At 47.1% G+C, this 24,405-nt stretch overlaps 1 protein-coding gene across 6 annotated transcripts in view; it reads right to left on the bottom strand.

The window, feature by feature from the left end:
* KCNQ2 (potassium voltage-gated channel subfamily Q member 2) overlaps nucleotides 1-24,405 on the bottom strand; it is a 64,415-nt gene that overhangs the window by 12,192 nt on the left and 27,818 nt on the right. For 3 of the 6 annotated variants that reach the window (XM_041478467.1, XM_041478469.1, XM_041478471.1), the window contains exons 6-11: nucleotides 23,272-23,382; nucleotides 22,297-22,392; nucleotides 21,513-21,607; nucleotides 18,147-18,176; nucleotides 14,174-14,242; nucleotides 12,319-12,348 (exon numbers count right to left, since the gene is read on the bottom strand). In XM_041478467.1, coding sequence (XP_041334401.1) covers nucleotides 12,319-12,348; nucleotides 14,174-14,242; nucleotides 18,147-18,176; nucleotides 21,513-21,607; nucleotides 22,297-22,392; nucleotides 23,272-23,382 — 431 coding nt within the window. Of the gene's footprint in view, nucleotides 1-6,799; nucleotides 6,854-12,318; nucleotides 12,349-14,173; nucleotides 14,243-18,146; nucleotides 18,177-21,154; nucleotides 21,193-21,364; nucleotides 21,370-21,497; nucleotides 21,608-22,296; nucleotides 22,393-23,271; nucleotides 23,383-24,405 lie in introns of those variants that run through there. The other 3 variants (XM_041478468.1, XM_041478470.1, XM_041478472.1) reach the window with 3 other exon arrangements.

The raw sequence follows: 24,405 nt of genomic DNA, 5'->3' as shown, positions 1-24,405 counted from the left end.
TAACAATGAGGTTATGATTCCTTAAATCACTGATCGGCTCCGATCACGAGTTAGGAAGCTTTTCTTTCACAACTGCCTTCCAAAACACTATGGCTAAAAAGAAAATACCAATTTAAAAAACCCCAAACCACCATCTTAAAACTTTTGTGCAAATACTTCTGGTGCTCAGATCTGTCCTTTCCTTTTCTTCAGCTCCTGTATTTCCTTCCTCTTAAAACATGATCTGCCCCCTTTATATATTCCAAAGAATTCCTCTTTATCCAGTTACATATTGAAACACATAAATACAAACACTGTGCAACTCCTTTGTATGCTATAAAAATCCTATCTAAAAGCTATCTACCATCTCCCTCGAGGTCTGCTATGGCTGTCATAAACATGGAAAGCAAAATTTTAAAACTCCAGAATATGGCACTTTCATACCTTTTTTTCCTACTATAATCTTTGCAATTATGGTTGGAAAAGAAGGTCTCTCCAGAAACAGAGACCTCACTGGGAAATAGTGACCACCCAGCTCTAATTAATTTCCAAATTCTGAAATTTGCATTTAAAGACTTTCACCCAAATGAAGATCTTGAATTTTCATGTGAAAATTTAAAAACAAAGAGTTTTTGTGAATCTTTATGAAACCACAAACCTTATAGAGACAGCACTGAGGAAAGCAGACTGCAAATACTTTTGCATAATTTCATATTTTCTTAATAGCAATCAATGATTCAACTCCACTGATTAGAGCTTGGACAACCAATGCAAGATAGTTGCACAAATAGCCAATATTTTATATATAGGTATATCAAAACTGAGTGAAGACAGGGATTGAATTCCCAGCATTCTGTACCATTGCAGCAGCCACTTATCATTCTGCTGCCAACTCTCTGCCGCAATTTGCGGGAAGAACATTTCAGAAATTTTAATTTCCACATCACCAACCAAAGACCTGCTTTTTTTTTTTTTTTTTTTTGTATGCCTTTCAGCAGCACCAACTTAAAAGTCAGAGCCCCACGGCCCTTCTTTGCTTTCAAAACTGGCACGAGGTTCCTCAACGAGAACTTGGCTGCTGGTTTTGAAGCAAAGCAAAGCGCTGCTCCCTTTTCCCAGCCGCCGGCTGTTCCCTGCTGACAGGAGCAGACACCAGCTCCGGCCAGCCAAGGAAGAAGATGTGACTCGAGGACACTCAGGGAGCAGATTTGTCGACTAAGAAGGTGCTATTTTTACGAACTCACTTTATATTGCGAGACAACAAACGTTTACAGGGAGAGAAAGGTGCTTAGGCAGCATTTTGCAGAGTTTTGTGGGGAGGGCATCCCCTGGGCTGCAGGGAAGGGCTGGCTGCGGCCACAAGCTCAGCAGCAATTTCACATTGAAAGATGGGTTGGAAAGAAAATAAAATTTGCTCATGACCAAATTAAAAAGGCAGAATTATTCCAGTTAAAGATGAATTTTAATTCAGGTAAGTGCTGGGGATTGAATTTCCAGTGTGGTGCCCATCTGCAGGGTCTGTCTGAAAGCCATGGGATCAGCAGAGCTGAAATCCAGGTCAGAGGTACAAATCCACCCAGGATTCTGGGAATAAGCACATGCCTAAACACCTTTCTGGATGTAAGCCTTCATTACTAATGCTACCAAAACCGTCGTACATAATGTGCCAAAGGTTTAAAGGAAATTCTCACTCTGAGTTTCTTGGATTAGAAACCAGATTGAAATTTCATCATTTGATTCTAAATAGGGCAACTGGATCTTCTTTCTTTATTTTTGACGATTTTAAAGAATAATATTTCTTGAATCTACTGTGTTTCAGTAGTAGTATTACTTTGAATTACCTTTTTAAAAAGTAAGTTTTATCAAAATGCTTTAACAACACAGCAATATTCAGAATTCAAAGTGATCCCTTTGTGCCCTATCCTCTGCTGAGTTTCTCCCATCACCAATCCCAGCATAAAACCAGTTGCCTTTCACTGAGTATGGCAGTACCTTTTACTTGGAGCCTCTTTTCCATTCCCACAACAAATGTGCTACAAATGTTTGCAGGAATCACAAAAAGCAAAAAAGAAAGGGTTGAACTTGGTGAGGGATACAAGCAAAGAACTTTGATCCTGAGAGCATGAGGAGAAGCACATTAAAAAATCTCATAGAAATCTGATGAACAATTGAGATTCAGATTCGGGTGGGTTTTGTTCCCAAGTACTCACTAAGGAAAAAAACCCAACACTTGATGTAACTTCTTGGTTTTAACACAGACGACATGAGACATCATGAACAACTTATAGAATTTTTCCTTCTGCCATGCAATTCCCTCATTGGAAACGACACCTGGAATCACATGCAAGTACAATCCCTGCAGAGGAGGATGCTGTTGGGGTCTGCAGGAGCTGGCAGGGAAAAAATCCCAAAGAAATACAGACATACATAGGCATATATGTTGTCAGCTAATCCAAGATCATGTTCTCACTCAACCAGAAAGTCATGCAGGGGGACGTAGAGTGCCTCAGAGAGGTGGTGTTGGGATGTCACTCCAGGATGGTAATGAGCCTCAGTTGAGTGGGAGGTGTTGGTGACACGAAGGTGAGGACAGCAGGGACAGATGGACGCTCACAGTCGTGACAGCGGCACGAGCACGGGGCAGGAGCTCTGCTCGTGCCAGGGGAGGGAAGGGAAAGGGAACTGTGGCTTTGCAACCAGAGGCACAGATTAGGGGAAGCCACAACAGCCTATCAGGTTTAAATCACAGGTTTAAATCAGGCTGTGATTTAATTCTAAGTCCACTCCAAACGGCACCTATGAAAACAGATTTGATAGCAAAAAATTGCATTTCCAGGCTGACTGTGGGAAAGGTTTATAAATATTCAGGTTTTTACTTGAATTTAACTAAGGATAGAAACTGAGCTGACTTTTCTCTGTTGCCAGTCAAAAAATGAGAGTCCATGCTGGAGAAACTGGATGACATTCACTGCTTTAGTGGGCTTTGCATTTTGGTTAAGTCCAACTGCCCAGCACTCAGCAGAGAAAGGCACAAGTACTGACCTTCAAAATGAGCTGCCATCAGCCTCCTTAGGATGCCAGGGGTTTAAGCTCCTGTTTGAAATGCTCTGGTTTGGGGTTTATTCCAGTTCTCTATAGTATTAAATCAGCACTTTAAAAAAATGTGGACTCATTACATTAGCAGTAATTTTAGATCAATAGAAAGTATCAGTTGTAAGGTCTTGTCATTGATTTTAAACTATGCTTGAGCCATTACTTAATTTTCTTCTCAGCTAGCCAGAATGAGTCTGACTAGCACAGACCCAGATCCATCTCTGCATCCACACTCAACCAGTATCAGTGCTCATCCTTCTGAGAAGCTGTGGCCAGGAGAAAAAGGCTGTCTCCTGTTGGTAAATGAGGGGCTTTTTTTAAATCAAGAGTTTGTGCTGAGCTTGTGGCATATGAGAACAACTCATTAAAACCAGGCAGGAGTGCCAGGAATGAATGATGGCCTTTGTGATTATCACAAGGCTCCAGTCTGCTTGCTGCTGTGAGTAAGAGGCAGACAACAATTACTGGAGACATGAAGGAAAGGAAAATAAAACTGTGTATGCAAAATTTACCACGACTAAAACAAAAACCAAGAGAGGGCCTGGATCAAGCCTGGTTGGCCTCCAGTGATTCCAGAAAAAAACATTGCTGAAAGGTGAATTCAGCCTAGAGAACGCAGTTTCTAGAAGCAGAGAAACCTGGACATAAGGGGAACAAAACATCAGCCAGTGATCCTGTCACGGTGAGTAATCCCTCTCCTTTTCCTCATCCACAGCCACGGTGCTAGACTTGGATGGGAGCCACTGATGCTGTGACGGTGAAGACTGGAGTTGCACCATCCCTGCAGCCACCCCACAAGCACAGGAAAGCACAGGGCCTCGGATGAGTGAAGGGACAGTGGAGCCAGACTCACGTCTGTAACCTTTGCTGTCCTGCAGCATTCTGCTATGATCACCCAGCTCTTCCTAATTCCCAGCCCTCCTCTCCCAGACTGATGCTGAGTGCTGTCAGACACCACATCAGCCACATCCTGCATCTTCTCCCAGCCGTTTGCTGTTTGCCAGCTCGGCTGTTCTGCATTTCGGGAGCAAAGCAAAGCAGCCAGGCTGCACCTCCGAGCTGGCTGATCATTCCCAAACCAGCCTTTAAGGAACCTGCTCCACACAGAGCCACAGGCCAGTCAAGGGCTCTGCAAACACCTCTCCTTCACTGCTCTGGGTGCTCTTCCTACTGTGAGGTACCCTCGTCTCTGAGTGTGCCGGGAAAGTCTCTTACAAAGCAGAATATGATAGAGCTGATAATCTGGCTTGGTGTAGTTACATTACTGTCTAAAAATGAATGTGTTATTGCATTTATTGACTAAAGATCATTGGTTTAGTACATTAAGAAACCACAGCTTCTAAGGAGTTTCCTATTAATTTACCTACATTGAGTTTTCCATGATTGCCTCATCATGTGCTGTTATTTCGTTATGTGCATCCTAGATGAAGGCTTTTAGCACTCAGCCTGAGCTGCATCAAAGTGCTGGCATCTGCCCCATGAATTTGTGCAGTGGGGATTGGTGGCACACACCCAAGGGTTCAGAGAAACAAGACATCTGAAACAAGACATCATTATTTTTGCATCCCTTAACAATTAACCCACAGTTCTACTAAATCACAGGGTGTATGACATTCAGGATGGATGCAGGTAACAAAGATGCTCTTGTAGCTACTCCAAAGTTCAATGCTTCTTTTTGCCTGGAAGAACCACAGTCTGTCATGCTTCTTTTCAGACTCTCCAACAGATTAAGAAGATATTGAGGTAACACTTTGTTTCATCCTCCCTTTCCCTTGCAGAACTCAAGACGGGGAGATGAAATGAGGACCACAGTGGGGAGGAATTCAGTAGAAAACAGAAAAAATTACACTGGCTCTAGCAATTAAAAATTCATGCCTAGGAAGACATGCAAGGAAGACATTGAGATCAGAGTGGCTGATTTTCCAGAAAACAGAACTAGACACGAACAGATGAGAGGACAGATTATGAACAGCACTGCTCATTTTCATCTCTGCCAAAAACAACCTCAGTGTTAAGCAACTAAGAGGAGGCTTTCTCTGTGGAGAAGTCCCTGCTCACACTACACCTCCACACATAAAACAACCTCACCTGGCAAATGGAAACACCACAGAAGTCAGGATCATTTTTTTCAGCTAGACTGTTGACCAAATCTTTGCCATTTGTCTTGAAATGCTGCCTGTGCAACTGATGATCACCCAATATTTACGCACACTTTTCAAGGCTAACCCTCAAGGAAGGCCACAGCACCACCAAATACGTAACAGGAGGCTGACTCAGAGGTTCAGGCTATTTATCCAGATGTAACGGATTTCCTACCATGGAGAAACTACTTTTTATGAACCCTAGATCATGCCCCATTCATCTTTGTTACCCATTCAGAGATGGGATTTACCACTCTACTTCTGAGCACCTGGTACACGCAAACCTCAGCCATGAGTCCTACCCTCTAGACTGACAGAGAATAGAAAGAGCCAGCAGGTCAAAAAATAGCAAGAAAAGAAAAGATACAGGTTGAAACAATTAATGAAGAAAATCAGAGATACATATACTGTTAGAGCTGCGGTTTTATACTTTCAGAGCTGTAGTTTGTTGGCTTTCTGAGGGATACAGAGACTGGTGATTTTGAGAATTAAAACGGACTCCAAAAAAGAGCATGCAAAAATCCGAGTTCACAAACATGCGGCATCACTCAGTGCCCTGCCACTCCTGGGCTGTCCACCTGCCTGGCTGCGGGGCGAGGAGCTGGGGGGTCCCCTGCCAGCATTCACAGCATGCAAACTCTGGGCAGTGGGAGATCAAGAAGGTGCATGTTTGCTGCTGAGGAGCAGGGGTGGGGGCAGAGACTCTTCTAGTGCAGGTGTGGAAGTATTTATGCACAAGTAAGATAAGATCTATGTGTCTGTGTATATGGCCATGGGTGCTCTAAGGGATGCTGGTTGGGAAGTCCCTGAAAACACCTAGCAGTTGTCAGCTGGATGAAAAAGATGCAAACCCTGCTCGTACAAAGCCCTGAGCTAAAGCTGTCTGTCCCCCTCGGGGTCTAGAAACAGAACCATTCACAAGGCCAATGTCAACGCTCAGGGGAGCCCTGTCCCCTACGTCTGGCGGGACAGGCTGAGATTAGTCCTTCTCTAGCTGCGTAGTAGAGGTGCTAGATAGGCAAGCTGTGGCTTCCAAAGGCCACCAGGCTAGGAAAGGTCAATTTGTCACGGTCAGAGAGCCAAAGGAATGGTGACTGAGCAGAGGCAGGAAGCTGGTATTTCTCATGCTACTAAGTGGACATTGCTGTACAGCACAAGTCAATTTGCAAGGATTCCCTGGACCTTGAGGAGGGGTGGAGAGATAGGGAGTGCGGGATCTTTAAAAAAAAAAAAAAATTAAAATTTTTCGTTTTGTTGTTTTGTTTTGTTTTGTTTTTTTTTTTTAAATTTTCCATTATTTGTTTAACTTCATTTCCTGGCCTCCTCCCTTGCTGAGCAGACACTGGCTTAGCTAGCCCAGCCCAAATTCCCCATCCTCATCCCTTTGCTTCGTGTGCTCTGCACAACTGGCAGCCAGGGAAGGCTCTAATTTCGGGGCGGGCAGCAGGGAGGCTCTCCCACCTTTTTTTTACTCATCTAGTACCTCTATTAAGCAGAGAAGTGATCAGAACGGGTGGTAGCAGGGTAGAGGGAGAATGAGCCGTGCAGCTTTTGATTAGTTTCGTGCGACGCATTTCCCGTGGTACCTAGAGTTTCCTGAGCAGCATCCGCATAGTGACTCTCTGCACGGTTTGCTTTTACTGGAAATGAGGGGAGAGTAAAAATTAGACCTGGAAGCAAATGCCAGACAGGAAACTTTTGATTATGGACTCTGGGTTTAAAAGACAGGTGTTTTGAGGGCCGGGTTCATGACAGGATTGTTCTGTTTGAGTGTTCAGTGAGGTAAAAAAAAAGTAAATCAAAAATTATGAGGGTTTCTGAAATTTGTTTCACTGTGATCAGTAAATTTAATTATTAGACATGAGGCATTCTGCTCATTGAGTTGGTGGTGTCAGTTTATCTACAATTAACTGTAGGAAGATTTTTCATCTGTATTGGAAACAAAAATATACACTGTTCTTCCTCTGAATATATTAAAAAAAGTAAGTTTTTTCAAATTGTGTAAACCATGGAAGGCAAAAACTTTAACTTATTTTGTCAAATAATATCCTAAAAGCTCAAATTTCTTATTTTTTTCTTTTCCCAAAAAAAAACCCAAAAAAAAAAAAAAAAAACCCACTCAGAAAGAGAGCTAGTTAATCTGTGAATTATTTGATAAGGAAAATACCATTCTATTAAGCCTGGCATTGAAAAAAACCAAAAAATCGACAAAAACAGGGTGTGGTGCAGTCCCTTATGGGAAGGGAGTTGAACACTTGTGTTCACATTTCTGGTTTTTGTAATGATTTTCAGACAGGCCCTACCACTTCTGGGGAGTTGCTGACTTTGAGGAGGCACCACCACAGCTCCATCCCAAATGGCTGCTCAGGCACTGCCCTGCCAGGAGATCCCCACCAGCACCAGGGTCCTCCACGCCATGGAGCAGCCCTCTACCTGTGGAAGGGGAATGACGTGGCCCCATCACCCCACCAGGCCACCAACCACCAGCAGGCAGCTCTTGCCGAATTCAGGGGCAGACTGGAAAGGCTGAAGGGCATCAAATCCCAGTCTTGTTTTACACTTGAGTTGGGTCATCAGAGGAGCTCACGGGCAGAGCATCCCATGCAAGCTCAGCTGACACCACCCTCGGCATCCTGGGGACTCCTCAGGTGTCCACAAAGGGATCCTGCATCCCCAGGCAGCCACAGGGGCCGGTGGTGCTACCAGGGCTGTCCTGGAGCTGGCGTGGGAATGGGATATTGAGCATGCAGAGCCTCAGGGAGACACATGGGTTTCTCTCCTCTCAGTCTCCTCTGCAGTCCCTCCAGAAAGATGCAGTTCCTTCCGTGCAAATAATCCGCTCCCCTAAAGGCAACCGATTATTTCCAGATTACTGTCAGTCCCAGCATGAGTCTCTGACACCAGTTAAATTGGTTAGAAGGCCAAACACCAGCCCAGGCTCATGTGGCCCAACCATGATTGACCCTGGTTTCCATGGGCAGTAGAGGTTTGGGACACCTTGGACATCCTTGGCTGGATGAGCAGGGGCCCACTGAGTCAACCAAAGGCATCCTCCAGTGCGTACAGAAGCCTTAATCACACCCCTGAAGAGAGATCTTGGGGTTGTGTGTATCTCAGACAGACATATACACACACTGAGAGAGAGATATACACACAGATAAACACACACGGTACAAGGACCCAGCCCAGCATTCACCCAGTACAGCCAAGGTCCTGCTGAGCTCACTGGGGCCAAGGACAAACCACAGCTGAGAACAACCCTCCAAAGAGGTTCCTCTCATCACCTACAGCACTGAACTCATGCTGGACAAAGTAATCTGAGTTTTAGCTTCCCACTTCCCTGGAATCCTTCTGTTTCTTTTTCTCTGATATGAATGTGTTATTATGATCATTTGGTTCATTAAGTTTTAGCTTCTCACCCAATTGTATTTTTTGAAAATGCAAGAGGAAGAAATGTGGTTGTGGATGCCTTCAGATGTTTCTCAAACCATCTGTTAAAGAGCATCTGAAGCTCACATTTCATACAGAAGCCTCCATAGCCCTGGTGAACCATGTGTCTGTCTTTTTGACATTACAATCAAAGCAAAACAAACAGAAACGAGATGTCACAGCTAATTTTCAGCCTGATTAACAGAAGAGTAATCACCTCCCATTACCATTCCGATCTGCTGGCTTTCTGCAGCAGGAGGGGTGAGAAAAGCCCTAGCACAGAGCAGGCCCCCTTCCCTGGGGATATGAGGGAGAGTGGATTTGTGTTTGGACCCTGCAGGGCAGCAGTGCTGTCCCAGAGGTGGGATGGGTCCTGGTGCCCTGGCAGCACAGCCAGCCTGGGGAGGGGCAGGGGGCAGTGCCTGGCTGGGGCAGGGACACAACACCCAAAGTGATGGGCAACAGGAGGCTCTGAAAGCATCTGGTTTTTTAAAGGGAGGAAAATAAAAAGGGGGAAAGGGGTACATGGAGTGTAGGAAAAGGCTGGCTTCTCTTCTGCTCATCACAGCCTAGGCTCCACCTCTGGGGGAGGTGAGCTGCTGGCCCCCAAGCGAGACAGCACAGAGCGTTCCCAGCACTGGGATGGGGATGCAGACAAGCTTGTGGTGGAAAAACAAAGCAGAAACCACAGAGAAAGGACATAGCCTGTCTCTCAGATCAGCTGTCCCATTTTGTGCCAAGACTAAATCACAAGCCACCCAAGAGAAAGTCCAGGTGACCCTGAGCCTCTGCCACACTGACCCCGTCACCTCCTCGTGCCCTCCCAGCCTGGGCAGCAGCTCTCCCAGCGCTGTGTGGGCAAAAATCAGCACGGCCACAGCAGCACTGGGGTCAGAGGGCAGGACCCCAAGAGCCACCCTGTGCTCTGGCAGAATGCTTGGGATGCTCCCTGACCTCTCAAGACAATGTTTATCCTGCATAGCATAATCCCATATGCCATGCCAGCATGCCTTCTCTAAATTGAAATATTATGAGGTGAAAAATAGTGAAAAAGCTCTTTCTGTTCCATTTGCTGCAGGGGGGTTGGGGTGTATCGGTTATGGAAAGAAGGATATAGGAAATCAGCCACTCCCTACACATCACTAAAACAGGAGGAAGATCCAGCTACCTCCAGGTGTAAGAATGTTTCCTTACAGCAACGGAAATGCAAAGTGGAAAATCCTTTCCCAGCTGAAGCAGTAAGAGTGTAGAGCTGGGATCTGCTAAGAGAGACAATTCATTCCCAGGAGCTTCCTGAGTGAAGCATCACCAGCAAGTGGGTGATTAACTGTCAGGTGGGCAGAGAAACAGGATGAGTTCTCTTTTCTAAGGGCAGGATGACACACTGAGCATCACCGAGAGGCTGCTGGATATTCGAGTGGGTGGAAGATTTGGGATGTGAATGTAAAACATCCAGAAAATTTTATTGGGGAAAATAGGCAATTTGGGCCCCCCTGAACGCAAAACTCCTTCCTGAGGGCTAAGGCATCGTCAGATGGAAGGAAAAGGACAGTGGGGACAGGTAGAATTGGTATTGCCCTAACAAATCAGAAGGAAGGAGCTTTGGTGCTGCCATGGCAGCAGAAGTGAAGGATATGGAATAAACCTTAAAGCTCTGCACAGCAGCTGCAGACCCTCAGCTTCAGCCCTCCTTGGGCTGGGGTTTAGCAACAAAACCCATCAGTGTCACAAGAGACAGATGCACCACAGGAGCAGGAAACAGCACTTGGAAATGACTCTGATGAAGAACCTATAAATAGTAAAAACCACTCTGAAAAAGCACAGGGAAGGACTATTTTTACTTCTTTCTGTGACATAAGGTTGAGAAAGTAGAAAATTATCTGGGAAAAACCTGCAACCTCTAGGAAGAAACATTGTACTCAACTTCAGGTGTCAAGTAAATAAATATGAACCCTGAAAGACAGGACCAAAATTCAAAAATTAGAAATAAGGCTAGTGACTCAGAAATAAGACTGTTTAGTCTGATTAGATTGCAGGGATGCTGGCTGGGGTAACCCTGTAGGGCACTGTCAGACCTCAAATTTCTTTGGCTATGGAGCAGATGGGGCTGAACAGGGATTTTGTCTCGTCGCACTGTAAGAAATGTGGGTTTATCCTTTGATGCATCCAAAGTTTATTACTGGCTGAGGCAGGGCAGCAGAGCAGCCAGACCCTGGGATTAAATTCTGACCCTCCTGATGCCACAGCCAGGTGGCCAAGATTTCAGCCTTGGTCTGCTCCCAGAGAGCCATTCCCAAGTAATTCTCCCTGCTTTAATAATGCTGGATGGAGGCTGCCTTCGCTTGAGCTACACTTAAGCAAAAAAAAACCAAAAACAAAATCTGGATAGTTGAAACATGATCTTGGAGATTTGGGTTATTTGGCAGGAAAGTAGATGGAGTGCTACAAAAGGTTCTGCTTGCAAAGAAAAGCTCAAATGAGTGACAGAGAAAAAAAAGGGGGGTGGGGAGAAGGAGAAGGAAGGAAGGAAAGATAAAATTTTCCACACTTTAGTCAGCAGTATATCTACCCAGATATCTTTGGTTGGCTTTTATGCCAAGGAAAAATTAGCTTCTGGCCTCTTATAAGCTAAGAGGCATGGCAGAGAGGTACATCTGCAGAATGCCAGGCTCTAGCTGTACTTCTGAAAAATATATTCATTGTTTACAAAATTTAGGCTGTGAGCTGTGTTTTGAGGAATGAGATGGAAAATCAGAAAGCCAAGCAGATGATCTCCACTGATCATCAGTTTGTGTCTCATCAGCCAAAAAAAAAAAGAGATTCAGTTCCAGAATTATTTTTTAAAAGAACTGGAAAATACAGGACGAAAAAATCCCAGAGTTAAATATTTCTAAGTGGATGAAGAGTGTCCTAAAAGTATCCCAAACACCCGCCCTGCTGCTTTCCCTGGGAGTTGTGAATGGAGAAAAGCTCTACCACAAGTGAGATTTACGGCTGCCCTTGGAAGGTGCTCGCCACGATCCAGAGCACGCTCTGCACCGTGGGCTCGAGGCGTGGAGGGAAGATGGAGCAGGGAATGTGCCTCCTCCCCAGGGAATGGGGAGGGCAAGGGGTGTCTCTGCCATGCCACCTCGTGCCGTGCCAGAGAGCCCTCCTGTGTCCCACGGAGCAGCAGGTCCAGGCCGTGCCCTGCAGCGAGAGGAGCTCAGGAGAAGTTGCCAAAGTGGTGATGTGGCGATGGCTTCGTGCTCCCCACGTCAACTCTGCCCAGCACGGGTGACAGAGACACAGGCAAAGCCTCACCTGCCCCTGGGCACGCACTGAGCCTGCGTTATACAGAGTTACTCAGCTATAACCCCAGCACCAAAATAAAATAAAGAAGCGTAAACCAAAGCCCTGCTGTCACCCCGTGAGTGTCTGCCAGCTCTGCCTGTGCTGCCACCACTCTCCATACCTCCCCAGCCTCACTGCCCTGCTCCAGCCCGAGGCAGACTGGAGGGAAGATATGATTTAAGGTCCAGCATACACGTAGATACATCGGACTGCACAGCACAGGAAAAGCACGGTAGTACCTAGGAATGCTTCCCTCGATGGTGCCACGACATGGTACACACACGCACACACACAGAAATCTACAGGGAATGCATGGGGATGGCGTGTTGGCAGTGATACAGACCTTGGCGATGGTTCGGGCTGCTGCTCTTTCCTTTAAACAGAAGCAATAGTACATTAGCATGGTGTCAGGTGGCAAAAGATGTTGCTGCTTCACTGTTAAAACATAACGAAACGACAATACCAACAATACAACTAAGTGGAAGTTGTGGACAGAAGAAAGGGAAAGGAGCACTTAATTCCTGGAGTTTCTGGCCCGGACAGAAGATCACTGGAGACTCACACAACCTCAGAGAAGACACATACAACGCACAGGGTTGAAGATTTCATCCCAACCCATCCTTGTGCCTACGCACCACTGAGACACCTGAGGGTTGTGTGATTTGTGTGAGCACAGGAGGACTTCCGTGGGCTCAGAGAGCAGCCCCCTTCCTTTGGAAATGCACTGCCCTCATGTTTTGCACATGGGGAAGGGTTTGAATGGCTCCCATGACCTCAGTGCATTCACTTTTCCTCCCTGGCCATGGGGACAAAGCTCATGTCAGATCTCTGAATGCACGGATTCACGGCAGGTGCTGGGATTGGACATGGGTGGGAAGGAGCACGGACCCCTTCCCTGGCATCCTGACACCTCAGCTGGGGTTTATGCCTCCAGAGTCTTTGGCAGCTACTTTACCAAAGTAGTTGGCAAAGGCGACATGGAGGGAGTGGGACACCACAGTCAGTGTTTGCAGTTTCATATCGTGACCCAAAACTGGATTGCCCTGAAAAATCATTGAGGACAGAGTGAGCTGAATGCCTACAAAAGGGCAGACAGGACACTGCTAAGGCCACACTGAAAAACACCCCTCCCCTTCACTGGGCAGGCATTGTGGTGGTATGTCCCTCCAGCAATGAGGAAAGCTGCTCTGATTCACAATTCCTACACTGGGGAATGGTGTTTAGTGGGACCCTCGACCAGCCCTGCCCCTGCAGCCCCCCAGAGAGGGAGCAGACAGTATTTTCTCAGCAGATACAGCTCTGCCTCCCCTAACACAGGTGCCCTCTGAATGTGATGCTGCAGCAGCCCTGCCCCTGATGCTGCTCAGCAGTGGCCACTGAGACCTGCACAGAGCCTGATCCCTCTCCCTCAGCTAAAGGCAGCAGCCTGGAGAGACTAAGAAAAATCTCCTTCCCCCCACCTCTGCTTCTTGCCCAGAAAAGCTTGGAAGCCCAGCCTCAGTCACTAGCTCAAATACTCACATTTTAGAATTTTCAGGCTGACCCAGGGGTATTCTTTGTGGAGGCACACAGCCCAGGGCTGGCCCCATCCCACAGCCCCCAGCTGGCCCCGATGCCCACTGGCACCTCTCCATCCCTCCCAGGGTCTGCACACTCCCCATTCACCAACAGGGCAGCCTTGAGGGCTCAAAAACCTCAAGAATTACCCCTCCCAAGCAGAGGGTGAAGGTGCAGGACCCCTGCTCTTCTGGGGGATTCATGTAAACCCTTCCACAGCCAATTTAGCAAAAATGTCTCACTGCTGCAACCTTGCCTGCTGTCACTGGAGGGAACAGAGAATGCATTAACACATCATGGGCCTGAGTGTCCTCTGAGAGTGGTGAGGAGCTGAAAGGTCAGAGGAAGACTGGGATCACTACCTCCATCAGCCCCTTTGAGAATATGGCTTTGAGTTGTCAGTCAAGCACCGTGACATTGCTCCAGAGCCAAGTTAGGCTGAAGGAATTCATGTAGAGCACAGGAGAGGGGCAGGGAGGAGGTCACTGAGTGACCCATGTGGGACCAGCTGTCAAACCTCTTTCTTCTTCAAGGATGTCCATATGCAAAAGGCAGGAAGGAAAAAAGGAAAAAAAAAAGGAAAAAAACCAAAAATATTGCAAAGTGTGTGCGTTCCAAACTCTCTTAACTCTGCTGCTAACCTGAATGTCAGTCCCGACTTGCTCTTCAGGTTCCTCAGGAGCTCCAGCTGGTTCAGAGGAGGGATGAGTCTAGAGGGAGAAAACAACAGGCATTAATATCCAGACAGAGCTGATTCCGGAGCCTCCTGTCTCGGCAACTTCCCCTGCTGCCCCATCCTTTCAACCAGAACCAGCTTTGAGCCACCAACTGCAACGGGGGGACAGCTCAGGAAGGATGGAGAGGGGTTTGGCTGCTACTTCCAACAGTGTCCTAAGGCAGAGCAGTGGGTAAGAGAGAGAAAGTGACAGCGAGAGAGAGAGAGAAACTTGTCTGCACCACTGGAATTTGAACCTCCCCAAATCCAAGCTGCTGCCAGGGTTCCTGGGCAGCCCGGTGGTGTTTTGGCAGAGCTGTAGTCTGGCAGGTTGGCATTGCTAAATGGAGAGAAACTCCAGCTTTGGGGGGAAATAGGAAAACTCAACCCTGCTGCTCTTGGGAATGTGGGAAGGCGTGGGAAGGCATGGGAAGGAGAAGCTTGTGGAGCAGAGAAAACAAGGACCTGGGGCTGGGAGCATCCCAGGAGAAAGAGCAGTGTGCTACAGGGTCAAGTTTAACCAATTCCCTACTCTCCATGTCAGGTTTTGCCCTAAAATGAGACAAAAATCTTGGGTCATTGCCTTCCAGAATACATAGGGCTTCCTTCCCTTCTCAGTTAAAAAAAAAAAAAAAAAATTAAAAAATCTGACAATGGAAATCCTGTTAAGAATTAAAAATCCAGTGAAAAAACATCCTGTGGCCAATCCTGCTTTTGTGCTTAAAAGCCATTGAATTAGCTCCACATCTATTTTTGGGTTTTTCCCTGAGACCCTGGGAGAGGAGGGATTGCTATAAATATTTAATATTGATATTCCCAGCCAGGTTTCAACCAAGAGAAACATGGGATGGAGGTGTCAGGAGGAGACTGTAAGAAATGAGGCTTCTATTAAAATAAAGGGAGAGATATTCATGCCCGCATTCTTTCAGTCATGATGAGACCAATAGTTTCACACTTTAACTAAAAAAAAATCCAACTCAACTGGAAAAGCTTCTTCTCTGCAGGCACAAAACTTATCCTCAAAACCACAGTGGTTCAGCAGAGATTTTGTGTTCACAAGATTGAGGCAATCAGAAAATTTTCCAATTCTAAGTATGGAGAAAAGAGTAAAAATAGGCCTGAAAAATTTTGGCTCAGCTCCTCAGTCGCTTCCATCCAGAGAAAAGCACATCCTGATCTGCTGAATTAATGATCCACTTCATTCCAGACATCAGGAAGAAGCTGACCTTGATGCAGTGGAGCTGTGCATGAGCGCTGGGCTGTCACCTCCCTTCAGTTGGGTTTGGAGATGCATTCCAGGTTGGCAGAGGTGGTGCATAAATCCAGCACAGGGTGTACTCAGCAGGTAATGAAGGGTGCACAGCTCTTCTTTGGTGAATTAACTCCCCAGGGAGGTCCATACCCAGCAGAACACAGGAAAATCATCCCATTTTCTCCAGCTGGGATTGCAAATCCCGGGCTCTCACTGGTGGAAGTCTCAGTTGAGGAGCTCATTAGCTCAAAAGTTTGGAGGATTCAGGATTCCAAAAGGAATGATTTCTTTTGCATCAGCCCATGGTCTGCAGTGTGCTGAAGGTGGCCGCCTCTTGGGCTACCACAGATGCTTCCATGAGGAAGTACAGACAAAACAAACACAGAAATTCACCATTTCTGTGGTTGGTTCATGGGCCTGGTACACGAGGTGGAAAAAACCAGTATTTTAATGAAATAATTATCATCAAAAATGAGTGAAAACATATACTTGACCTGCAATTTCATCTCAGCTAAGTGCTCAGCCTAACCTGTCACTGCAAGAGCAGCCACTGCACCACACCATTTCTCCAGAACCTTAAAAAACAGAAAAAAGGCAGAACTGTGCACAGCTCAGAACTGAGCTTTGCTGCGGAATGCTAGGTGCACAGCACGCTGCCCAGGGCACAGGGGACGCAGGTGCCACCATGCCAGGTGCAGGAGGAACCTCTGGCCGGGGCTCCTCATGTTTTCTCTCTCTCCTCCTGGTCCGTGTGTCACTGGTTAGCAAGGGAAGCGCGTTCCGGTTAAGGGGGAGCTGGCTGAGGAATGTGCACACCACGGGACACACACAGCTCATGCCACCCACCACAGCAACACTTCTGAGCTGCTGCAGGTCCCCCCAGCTGCCTCCACCACCCCTCCCAGTACAGCACAGAGAAAGGCCGCGCTAACTCCAGGTGCCGGCTCCCGTATCCGCAGGGAAAGGAGGATCCGCTGTTCCTGGGAGCACAGAGAACTGTTCAAGCATTAGGGGACAGGAGGGAGGTCATGCCTCGGGCCAGGACACCACCAGAAGCCCACAACACGAGGAGGGCAGCAGCACACGACACGGTGGGAGCTACACGGACACACCACGACACGCTCGCGGACGCCACGATGATTTTTTGGAACAGTCCCAGGATGAACAGTTAAGGAGACGGTGACAAGGAGAATGGTGCTGGAATGGGATGGGAACCTAAATGAGCCTCCATGCAGTGCTGGAGTTTCTATGAGCAGCCAATTTTTGCCCTAACCTTGACTTTATGTCTCCAATTGAAGCTATTTTTCATGACTGAGAACATTTGTGAAGCTTATAAAATACTTCATTACAACAAATGGAACAGAAGTGGCACATTCTTATTCCTCTCCCAGTAGTAGAAAAATGTCTGATTCTCAAAACAGGCTGTTGTTCAGTACAACAGGAAAATATATTCTTAATATTATACTTGCAGTTCATTGATGCAATTTGCTATAAATTAAGCACACAGAGCAGTAAGTGTGATTTACTAAGGCTGTAAAACTTGCATCTGTGAAAACTGGAACTGGGTTTCGAAATCAGACACTAAATTACATCAGCTCTAGTGGCATTACTGCATCTAGGGAGGATTTAAACTGCTCTAAGAACAGAGCTTGGCCTGCAGTCTTGAAATGAAAGTCATTTATTCCCCATCTTAAAATATTAACTTGACTACACCTTCAGATACCTATCTCATATAAAATACTCCTGTGATTTGCAAATCTACTCCTTTCTGCAGAACCTGAGATAATATTATTTATCATAAATCTTACACAGCCATATCCAAGACTTTGCATTTGGATTGATCCCAAAAGGTTAAGTCCCAGATTGAATAACTGTGGCTAATAACTGCTTAGCTCTAGGTGGGTCTTGGAACTAAAAACTGAAATGGAAAAGTCCTGCTGAGATGAAGCATTCTTTCACCAAAAAAACAGATGGATTACTCGAAAAAATGAATTATCATATCAGTTTAACATCCCAGATCCTTCTCTTCTCCAGGTTTTACCCTCAAAAGCAGGCACAGCTGCTCTGGAGGTTTATTCTGTGCTACCACTGATGTGCCCTGTGGTGCCACCACACCAGCAAACTCAGTGCCAGGTGGGCACAACTCCTGCAGCTCAGAGCCAGATAAATGACACAATGAAGGATGGGAGAAGAGGGCTGGAGAGAGGGAACACATGGGACTGAGGGCAGAGGGCAATGGAAGATGAATGGGGATGTTTTCTTGTTAAGCATTGCATGGATCAGGGAAGGTTGGAAAGACCATCAAGAAATCATCCTTAACAAAGCAAGCTTATCAAGCACGCTCCCCTTCTCCTTCCTGACATCATCATTTTGGCAGTTTCCCAACACTTGTGTGTACCAATAGCTAAAATGTACATGGAGGTGCAGGGTTTAGTCTGTAGCAGCAGCAGGGCGTGTCTGCTTTGGGCTTTCACTCATGAGGGAAAAAAAACTCATCTTCAAAGGTTTCTGTCTCTTTTTTTGTGTTGTTTTGTTGTTTTGTTTTTTGGGTTTTTTTTTTAAAATTCAAGGCTTTGCATGTTACAGTCCCAAATGAAGAACAAGGAGTGACATGACACACACTTTCAGAGTCACATGCACTTCATACCTGGAGGCACCATACGTTTGCGTTTGCGTGCTTTTCAAGTGTTTTCACCAAAGAAAACCAAAGGGGTAAGAGAAAGAAAAACAGGGGGGGAAGTTGGGGTGGAGGAGAGGGGGAAAGAAACAGAATAAAGAAAATTAGCATATGAACGAAGTGTGTCCCCGGGAGCAGATGCTGTGGCCAGGCCCACAGGTGGGCACAGGAGCATGGACTGAGCTGGCTCCCGCTGTGGCTGGCTCAGGAGCCATGGCACGCCCGTGTCACCCTCGGGGACAGGCAGCTGGCACCTTGCTCTGAGAGCAAATGGGCACCACGGGGCAGGGAAAGTGTGGGGGCCTCCCAGAGACCTTCCATGGGACGTCCACAGCCCTTGGCTCCACCAGCCAGGGATACCCTGGGCTGGGCTGCTGAACGGGCAGGATGTGCCCACGGGTTTGGTTTTTTCAGTGAAGGCCAATACAGGACAGCAGTTCAGAGCAGGGCCCTGCTCTCATGAGTGACAGTAAGAGCAGATATTTTTCCCAATAAATCCAGTGGCTGACGCAGAACAGGTTATTTATGATGTCTGGGTGCACCAAGCCAACTCGTGCATCACAACCCAAACCACACCTGCACACACAGAAGCCCTGTGCATATTTCAGAATTTGGTTCTGCCACATTTTGGATTTGAAGATGAAATCTGGGATTCTCTCAGAGGCCACCATATTTTCCCCCAAACAAATCAGAGTAGCTCTACTGCAGTGATTGGAGTGATGCTCTGGAGCCATATAAGCTCCTCCAAGGCATGTGTAACAATTTTCTCACATCAAGCAGCCAAGCCTTTCCAGAGATGCCTTGGGAAGAGAGATGAGCTAAAGGCACAGGCTCCTGCTATGAGGAATGAGCAGCTCAGTGTTGAGCAGAAAGGATGCCGAGGTAGTGGTGACTGCAGATCATCCCCAGGCACCAGAGAGGGGATTTTGTGTTCCTCTAGCCCACTTCCACACCACACTGTGCATTGCAGCCACATGTCAGCAGCCACAGCCTTAAGAGGGTGCTGGGCTTGACGTGCTGCTGTGGCTGCAGCAGCAGCACAGGGCTGCCAGTGCCTGCAGCTGGCTTGGGGAAGTGGGGAGGCAAGGAGAGATGGTCAGTGAGAGTGATGCAAGCTGCAGCCAGAACATACAGTTACTCCCTTTTTTCTTAAATAAAAAAAATCCACTTAATTTATTTGACAGTGTTCAAAATATAACCAGGAGTTCACTGGTTTTTGGTAAAACAATTTCATTGAGGGCTGAATCCATGGGTGCACACACAGCTCACTCACCCAAGTGATGTTCACTTGATCTGAGCACAAACAGGAGCTGGGATTTAAGGGAAAAGCTGAGAGTTCAGAGAAATCCATTTCTAAGGAAGCCCAGGGTGACACTGCTGTGTGGGGCTGAGCAGAACCCACAGCAGCAGCCAGCAAAACTGCTACAACCCTGCTACAAATCTGTCCTGGCTTTTTACTCAAGATAAGAGGCTCTCCAAACTACATTTTTTTCCTCTTTCTCCTCCCCAGAGTTTCTATTTAGCCTTTTCTGGAGATCTTTAGCTCAGATTTCCTCCTGCATATTAGCTCTGTGGAAATACAGGTTCTAACAAGGGGGTTGTGTAACAGGTAATCAAAAGGGTGTCACTGCATGTCTGGCTGCATGGTAAGTTCAGTATTTCAAAGAGCAGTAAAATCTGGCAAAGTCCACTGAAAACAAGCCCTGAGTGCCTGCATTTTGCAGCGGATTTTGGGCCAAGCTCCATCCTCATCCTCTCCAGTAGCTGATCCCAGGCAGTGCTGCAAAGGTACAGCCAGAGGGTCAGGTACTGGGAGGGAGAGTTTCAATGGGTGGGTTTAATGCTATTGGAAAACAGCTTTGCTCTCTTCTGTTGGGTTGCTGTTGTTGTTTGGGTTTTTTAGATAAAATCTTCAAGTTGGTTCATAAATTTCTAGGGAAAAAGCAACCAATCAGACACACACTGGGAATGAATCCAATGAGAACTTACTGACCACAACAATGGGACTTCCAACAGGTTTTTATGATGGGCTAAGAGGCTGGCTGCTGTGTGTGAATTACAGGCTAAAGCTTACCCCAGGAAATACATCCAGGCTGTCTGCCTGAGGGCTAGAAGGCACCAGTAATATGGGAAATCAGGAAGGGATTATTCCTGCAGTGGCACAGCCCAGTGCTGGGCCACAGCCCTGCATGGGAGCACGGAGATGGGGCACAGGGAGCCCCATCACACCCAACAAAAGCCCACAGAGCTACAGGAACATCTAACAAACATATCCAACTATTCTACAAACACAGAGAGTCACGGATAGGCTCTAAAAATACACCAGGAAGGGGCACATGGCCCTGCCCAGGATACAGGGAGGTGTGGGGTGAAAATGAATAGAACATTGTGCATTTTAGCTTCTGAAGAAGCCACCAGGCCCGAAGGGGACATGAAGGATGCAGTGCTTCCCCATGTCCTGGAGGGCTGGGAGGCATGGCAGCGGACTCTGTCCCCAGCTCCATGAAGCTCCAAATCCCAGGAGGCTGTGAATTTCCACAGCACTGCTCTAACCTGTGTGGTTTCACCATAAAAACCTGCCTGGTTTTACTGCAGGTAGAGCAAGGCAGGTGGGTACTGCTAAAACACTCTGGTGCTCAGCAGCCTCATCCATCACAGCTCCAACGTCATTCCCTGCTTGTGTCAACTCCCTGGGATGGATAAATGAGATACAAGAAATGGGAAAACGCTCCCTGAATCCTGAGTTAGTTTTCCTCCTCTTAGAGATAAAAAAGGAAAAGAAAGGAAAGGAGGACCCAGGGAAAATGCACCTGGGAGAGGGCCAGGCTGGTCAAGGGTGGGAGAGAAGTTTGCTGAAAGGCAGAAGGACCATTAGAGACCAGTTGGACCAGCAAGGAGATCCTGAGAGGACACAAGGAGCTGCAGGTAGGGTGAGGGTGGTGTTTACCTATGATCCAGGGCAGCTTGGAGGGAAGTCTTCACACCTGGGCACGGCAACTGTCACAACACAATGCAACTACCAGCAGGCGTGGAGAAATAAAGGTGAAAAGAAGAGCATGTACACACACAAAGACATGGGAAGAAAAAAAGAAAACACAAAGCAACACGGAAATTAAAATCAAGTCAAAAATAAAAACAATGAAAAAATACAAAGCAAAAAAAAAAAAAAAAACTGCAAAAGCATATACCAGCCCTTAGGAAATCAAAATCAACTTTTCAACCACAAAAAAAAAGTAAATAAATAAGCAAAATTATATATTCAGATAACAAAAATAACTATGGAGACAGTGGCATCACGAGGAAGGCAGTGGAGGAGGAAGCTGGAGGAGGAGGTACCTGTACATGGGGACAGTGACGGTGCGTTCGTAGTACTGCCAGGTGGAGTGCAGGTCTGTCCGGGACAGGTTGGTGGCATAAAATCTCCAAGCCGCCTGTGCAAGAGAAAACCCACTGGGATTGTGCACCCAGGCATGGCCAGAACCACCCCTGGGTTTATAAACCTCAACCAACACCCAGTCCTATGGGATGGATCCAGCATTCTGCCTTCCTCTTGATTTGATAAGTGACAAACTTGGGGTGGTGCCATCATACTCCTGACCATGTGTGTCCAGTTAAAAATGCTGCAGGTCCCAGGCATTCACTGCCAGGCTGAGGTCAGGATGGATGTTGTTGCCCATTAAGAAGTGAAAAATGTGGAGAGAGAGGAGCAGGGGAATGTAAAATGACTAATTTCAATTCTCCAAGACATACAACTAGGCAAGCCTTCTGCACGGACATCTGTTCTCGTGAAGAAAGTGCTCCCAACTGTACCTTTAAATCAGGATAAATATTCTCTTTGGGGAGAAAAAAAGGGTGAAAACAGACTGTCCTAATGCATTTGTCTTGCTGAGCTGGCTGCTTGCTGAATTCCATCCCTTTTCTCTCTAGATTCCCTACCACATATGCTGTTTTCCCATAGCTGATTTTCTGGCATTTATTCCCAGACAAAACCAGTCACCAGCTGCTGTCTCACACCTTACACACAAGGCCCCATTTTTCTCCTCCCCAACTTCTAAAAGTCTGTGAAGCCCCCTAAAACCAGGATGGTGTCACCACAAGGCTCCCTGGATGTGACCCTCACCTGGATGAGGCCCGCTGCTGGGTTTCGCCTCTTCTCAAAGTGCTTTTGTCGATGCTGCTCTTGAACCTTCAGAGCAAATCCCGAACCCAAGATGCCCTGGGGAAAAGAACAAGAATTTGCCACTAGCAGGGGTTCAGTTAAGCTTCCACTTAAAAATTGTGGCCAGCTTTTCCTCCAAAGGTTTTTTCCTCATTTTTTGATTCAAACATAGAAGAAGAAGGGAGCCTCCATTCTGGTAGCCATGGCATACACTCTCCAAGGGGCAGCAGACTTTGCTGGCACTCACTGGAATTGCAAATTTTCCCAAACTACCTCCAGCCAAGTGATAAAATACAAAAGAACCCCAGAGTGCTGGCATTCAGCAGATTACCCCCATTGGAATCCCTATCTGCAACACATTGAAATGCACTGCCAAAGGGACAGGAGGAATTTGCTGAAATGGTGTAATCACAGAATAACAGACTGGTTTGAGTTGGAAGGGACCTTAAAGCTCACCTCATTCTGACCCCCTGTCATGGGCAGGGACACCTTCCACTAGATCAGGTTGCTTCAAGCCCAGTCCAGCCTGGCCTTGATGGGGCAGTCACAGCTTCTCTAGGCAACCTGTGCCAGGGTCTCACCACTCTCACAGGAAAGTATTTTTTCCTAATATCCAATCTAAACCTACCCTCCTTCATCTTAAAGTCATTAATTACCCCAAGGAACAGCCTTCTGGGGAAAAAAATGCTTTTTATTACTTCCATAAATATTTGTGCAGAGCCAAATCTAGAGTTCCCATCCTATTTGCTCATGCACATGATTCCCAAGTTGTGGATATTCAAACAGGCTTTCCATTTTTCTCCCTCATTGTCTGACTCAAAAGCCACAGAGCATTAGAGTCAGGAGGTCTCTTGAGTTCATCACATCACAGCTGTTAGAGTGCCACCAGCTCCAGGGGCTGGGGACAAGGCTCAGGTGAGCTCAGCACACACTTACAGCAGGAAGGGCGAAGAAGGAGACGCCGATGAGTGTGAAGGTCGCCGCCAGCAGCCGCCCGTTCCAGGTCTGTGGATACTTGTCCCCGTAGCCAATGGTGGTGAGAGTGATCTGCAGGGAGGAGATCAGTGCCCAGCCCTTGGTCAGACAGCCTCAAAACTGAAACAAGGCAGCCAAAACTCCCACAAGAGCCGAGTGGCACACGAGGAGCCGGGTCACCGTGCACCCGGAGCTGTGCGAGGCACGGTGCAGCTCGGGGACCAGCAGGGATGGGCAGCTCCACGAGATGCAGAGACACCCCGACACCCGTCCTGCTCACGTGCTGGGTTTCACACCAGTTGGGAGCGTTTTGGTGCCTTTTGCTGTCACAGAGAGAGCTGCCATCTGGTGCAGAGGCTGGCGGTGGCTCGGAACCTCCCCCAGGAGGGGCTGTGCCTTCGGCAGGAGAAGCGAACCGGCTCCGTTCCCCCAAAGTGCCTCTCGGCAGCTCAGGAAAGCTATTGGCATGCACAAAGGCCTGCTGCTGTTTATTCCCAGCCTTCCCAGCAGTGCCCATCAGCTGGTCTCCACTCCCCTATTTAACAACAGCCTGTTAGGCTGAGAGGATGAATTACGGCTCCTTCACACCACCTCATTTAGAGATGGGTTTTGTGCTATTGCAGTGCACCAGGAGAGAGCTGGCAAGCTGCTGCCTGTATTTTGGGGAAGGACATGAGAGATTTATTGGAGACAGAGTCCCTTGAATTTCAAACAGCAGGGAAAGACACGTTTTCCCACTTCAGTCCATGGATATCACTAGTGGGAAATGCTGGCTATAACCTCAAGGCTTCCAAGAGGATTTGGAGAGCCTGGGACTGGCAGGACAAGGCAGAGAGGGATGGTCTGATTAGAGACATCTTTGGGACTTCTGATCTCAAAGGCTGTCCCCATCACACAGCCTCCATGGACAGCGCTGGCCCCAGGGATGGGAACTGACACCATGCTGATGTGGCATTGGAAACATGCATTCCATTTAGAATAAAAAATCACTTTTACACAAATGGAAGTAGGATCCCAAAGCGCCTTTTAATTGGGCCCACTAAAAGCCTTATCAATTAGATGCTATTTTGAACAAGTGGTTAAAAAATGCATCAA

The sequence above is a fragment of the Pyrgilauda ruficollis genome, unplaced genomic scaffold (genome assembly GCF_017590135.1).
Source record: "Pyrgilauda ruficollis isolate IOZ18807 unplaced genomic scaffold, ASM1759013v1 scaffold45, whole genome shotgun sequence".
NCBI lineage: Eukaryota > Metazoa > Chordata > Aves > Passeriformes > Passeridae > Pyrgilauda > Pyrgilauda ruficollis.
Note: the sequence above shows the minus strand (reverse complement) of the source record. Positions and strands in the feature narration are given on the sequence as shown.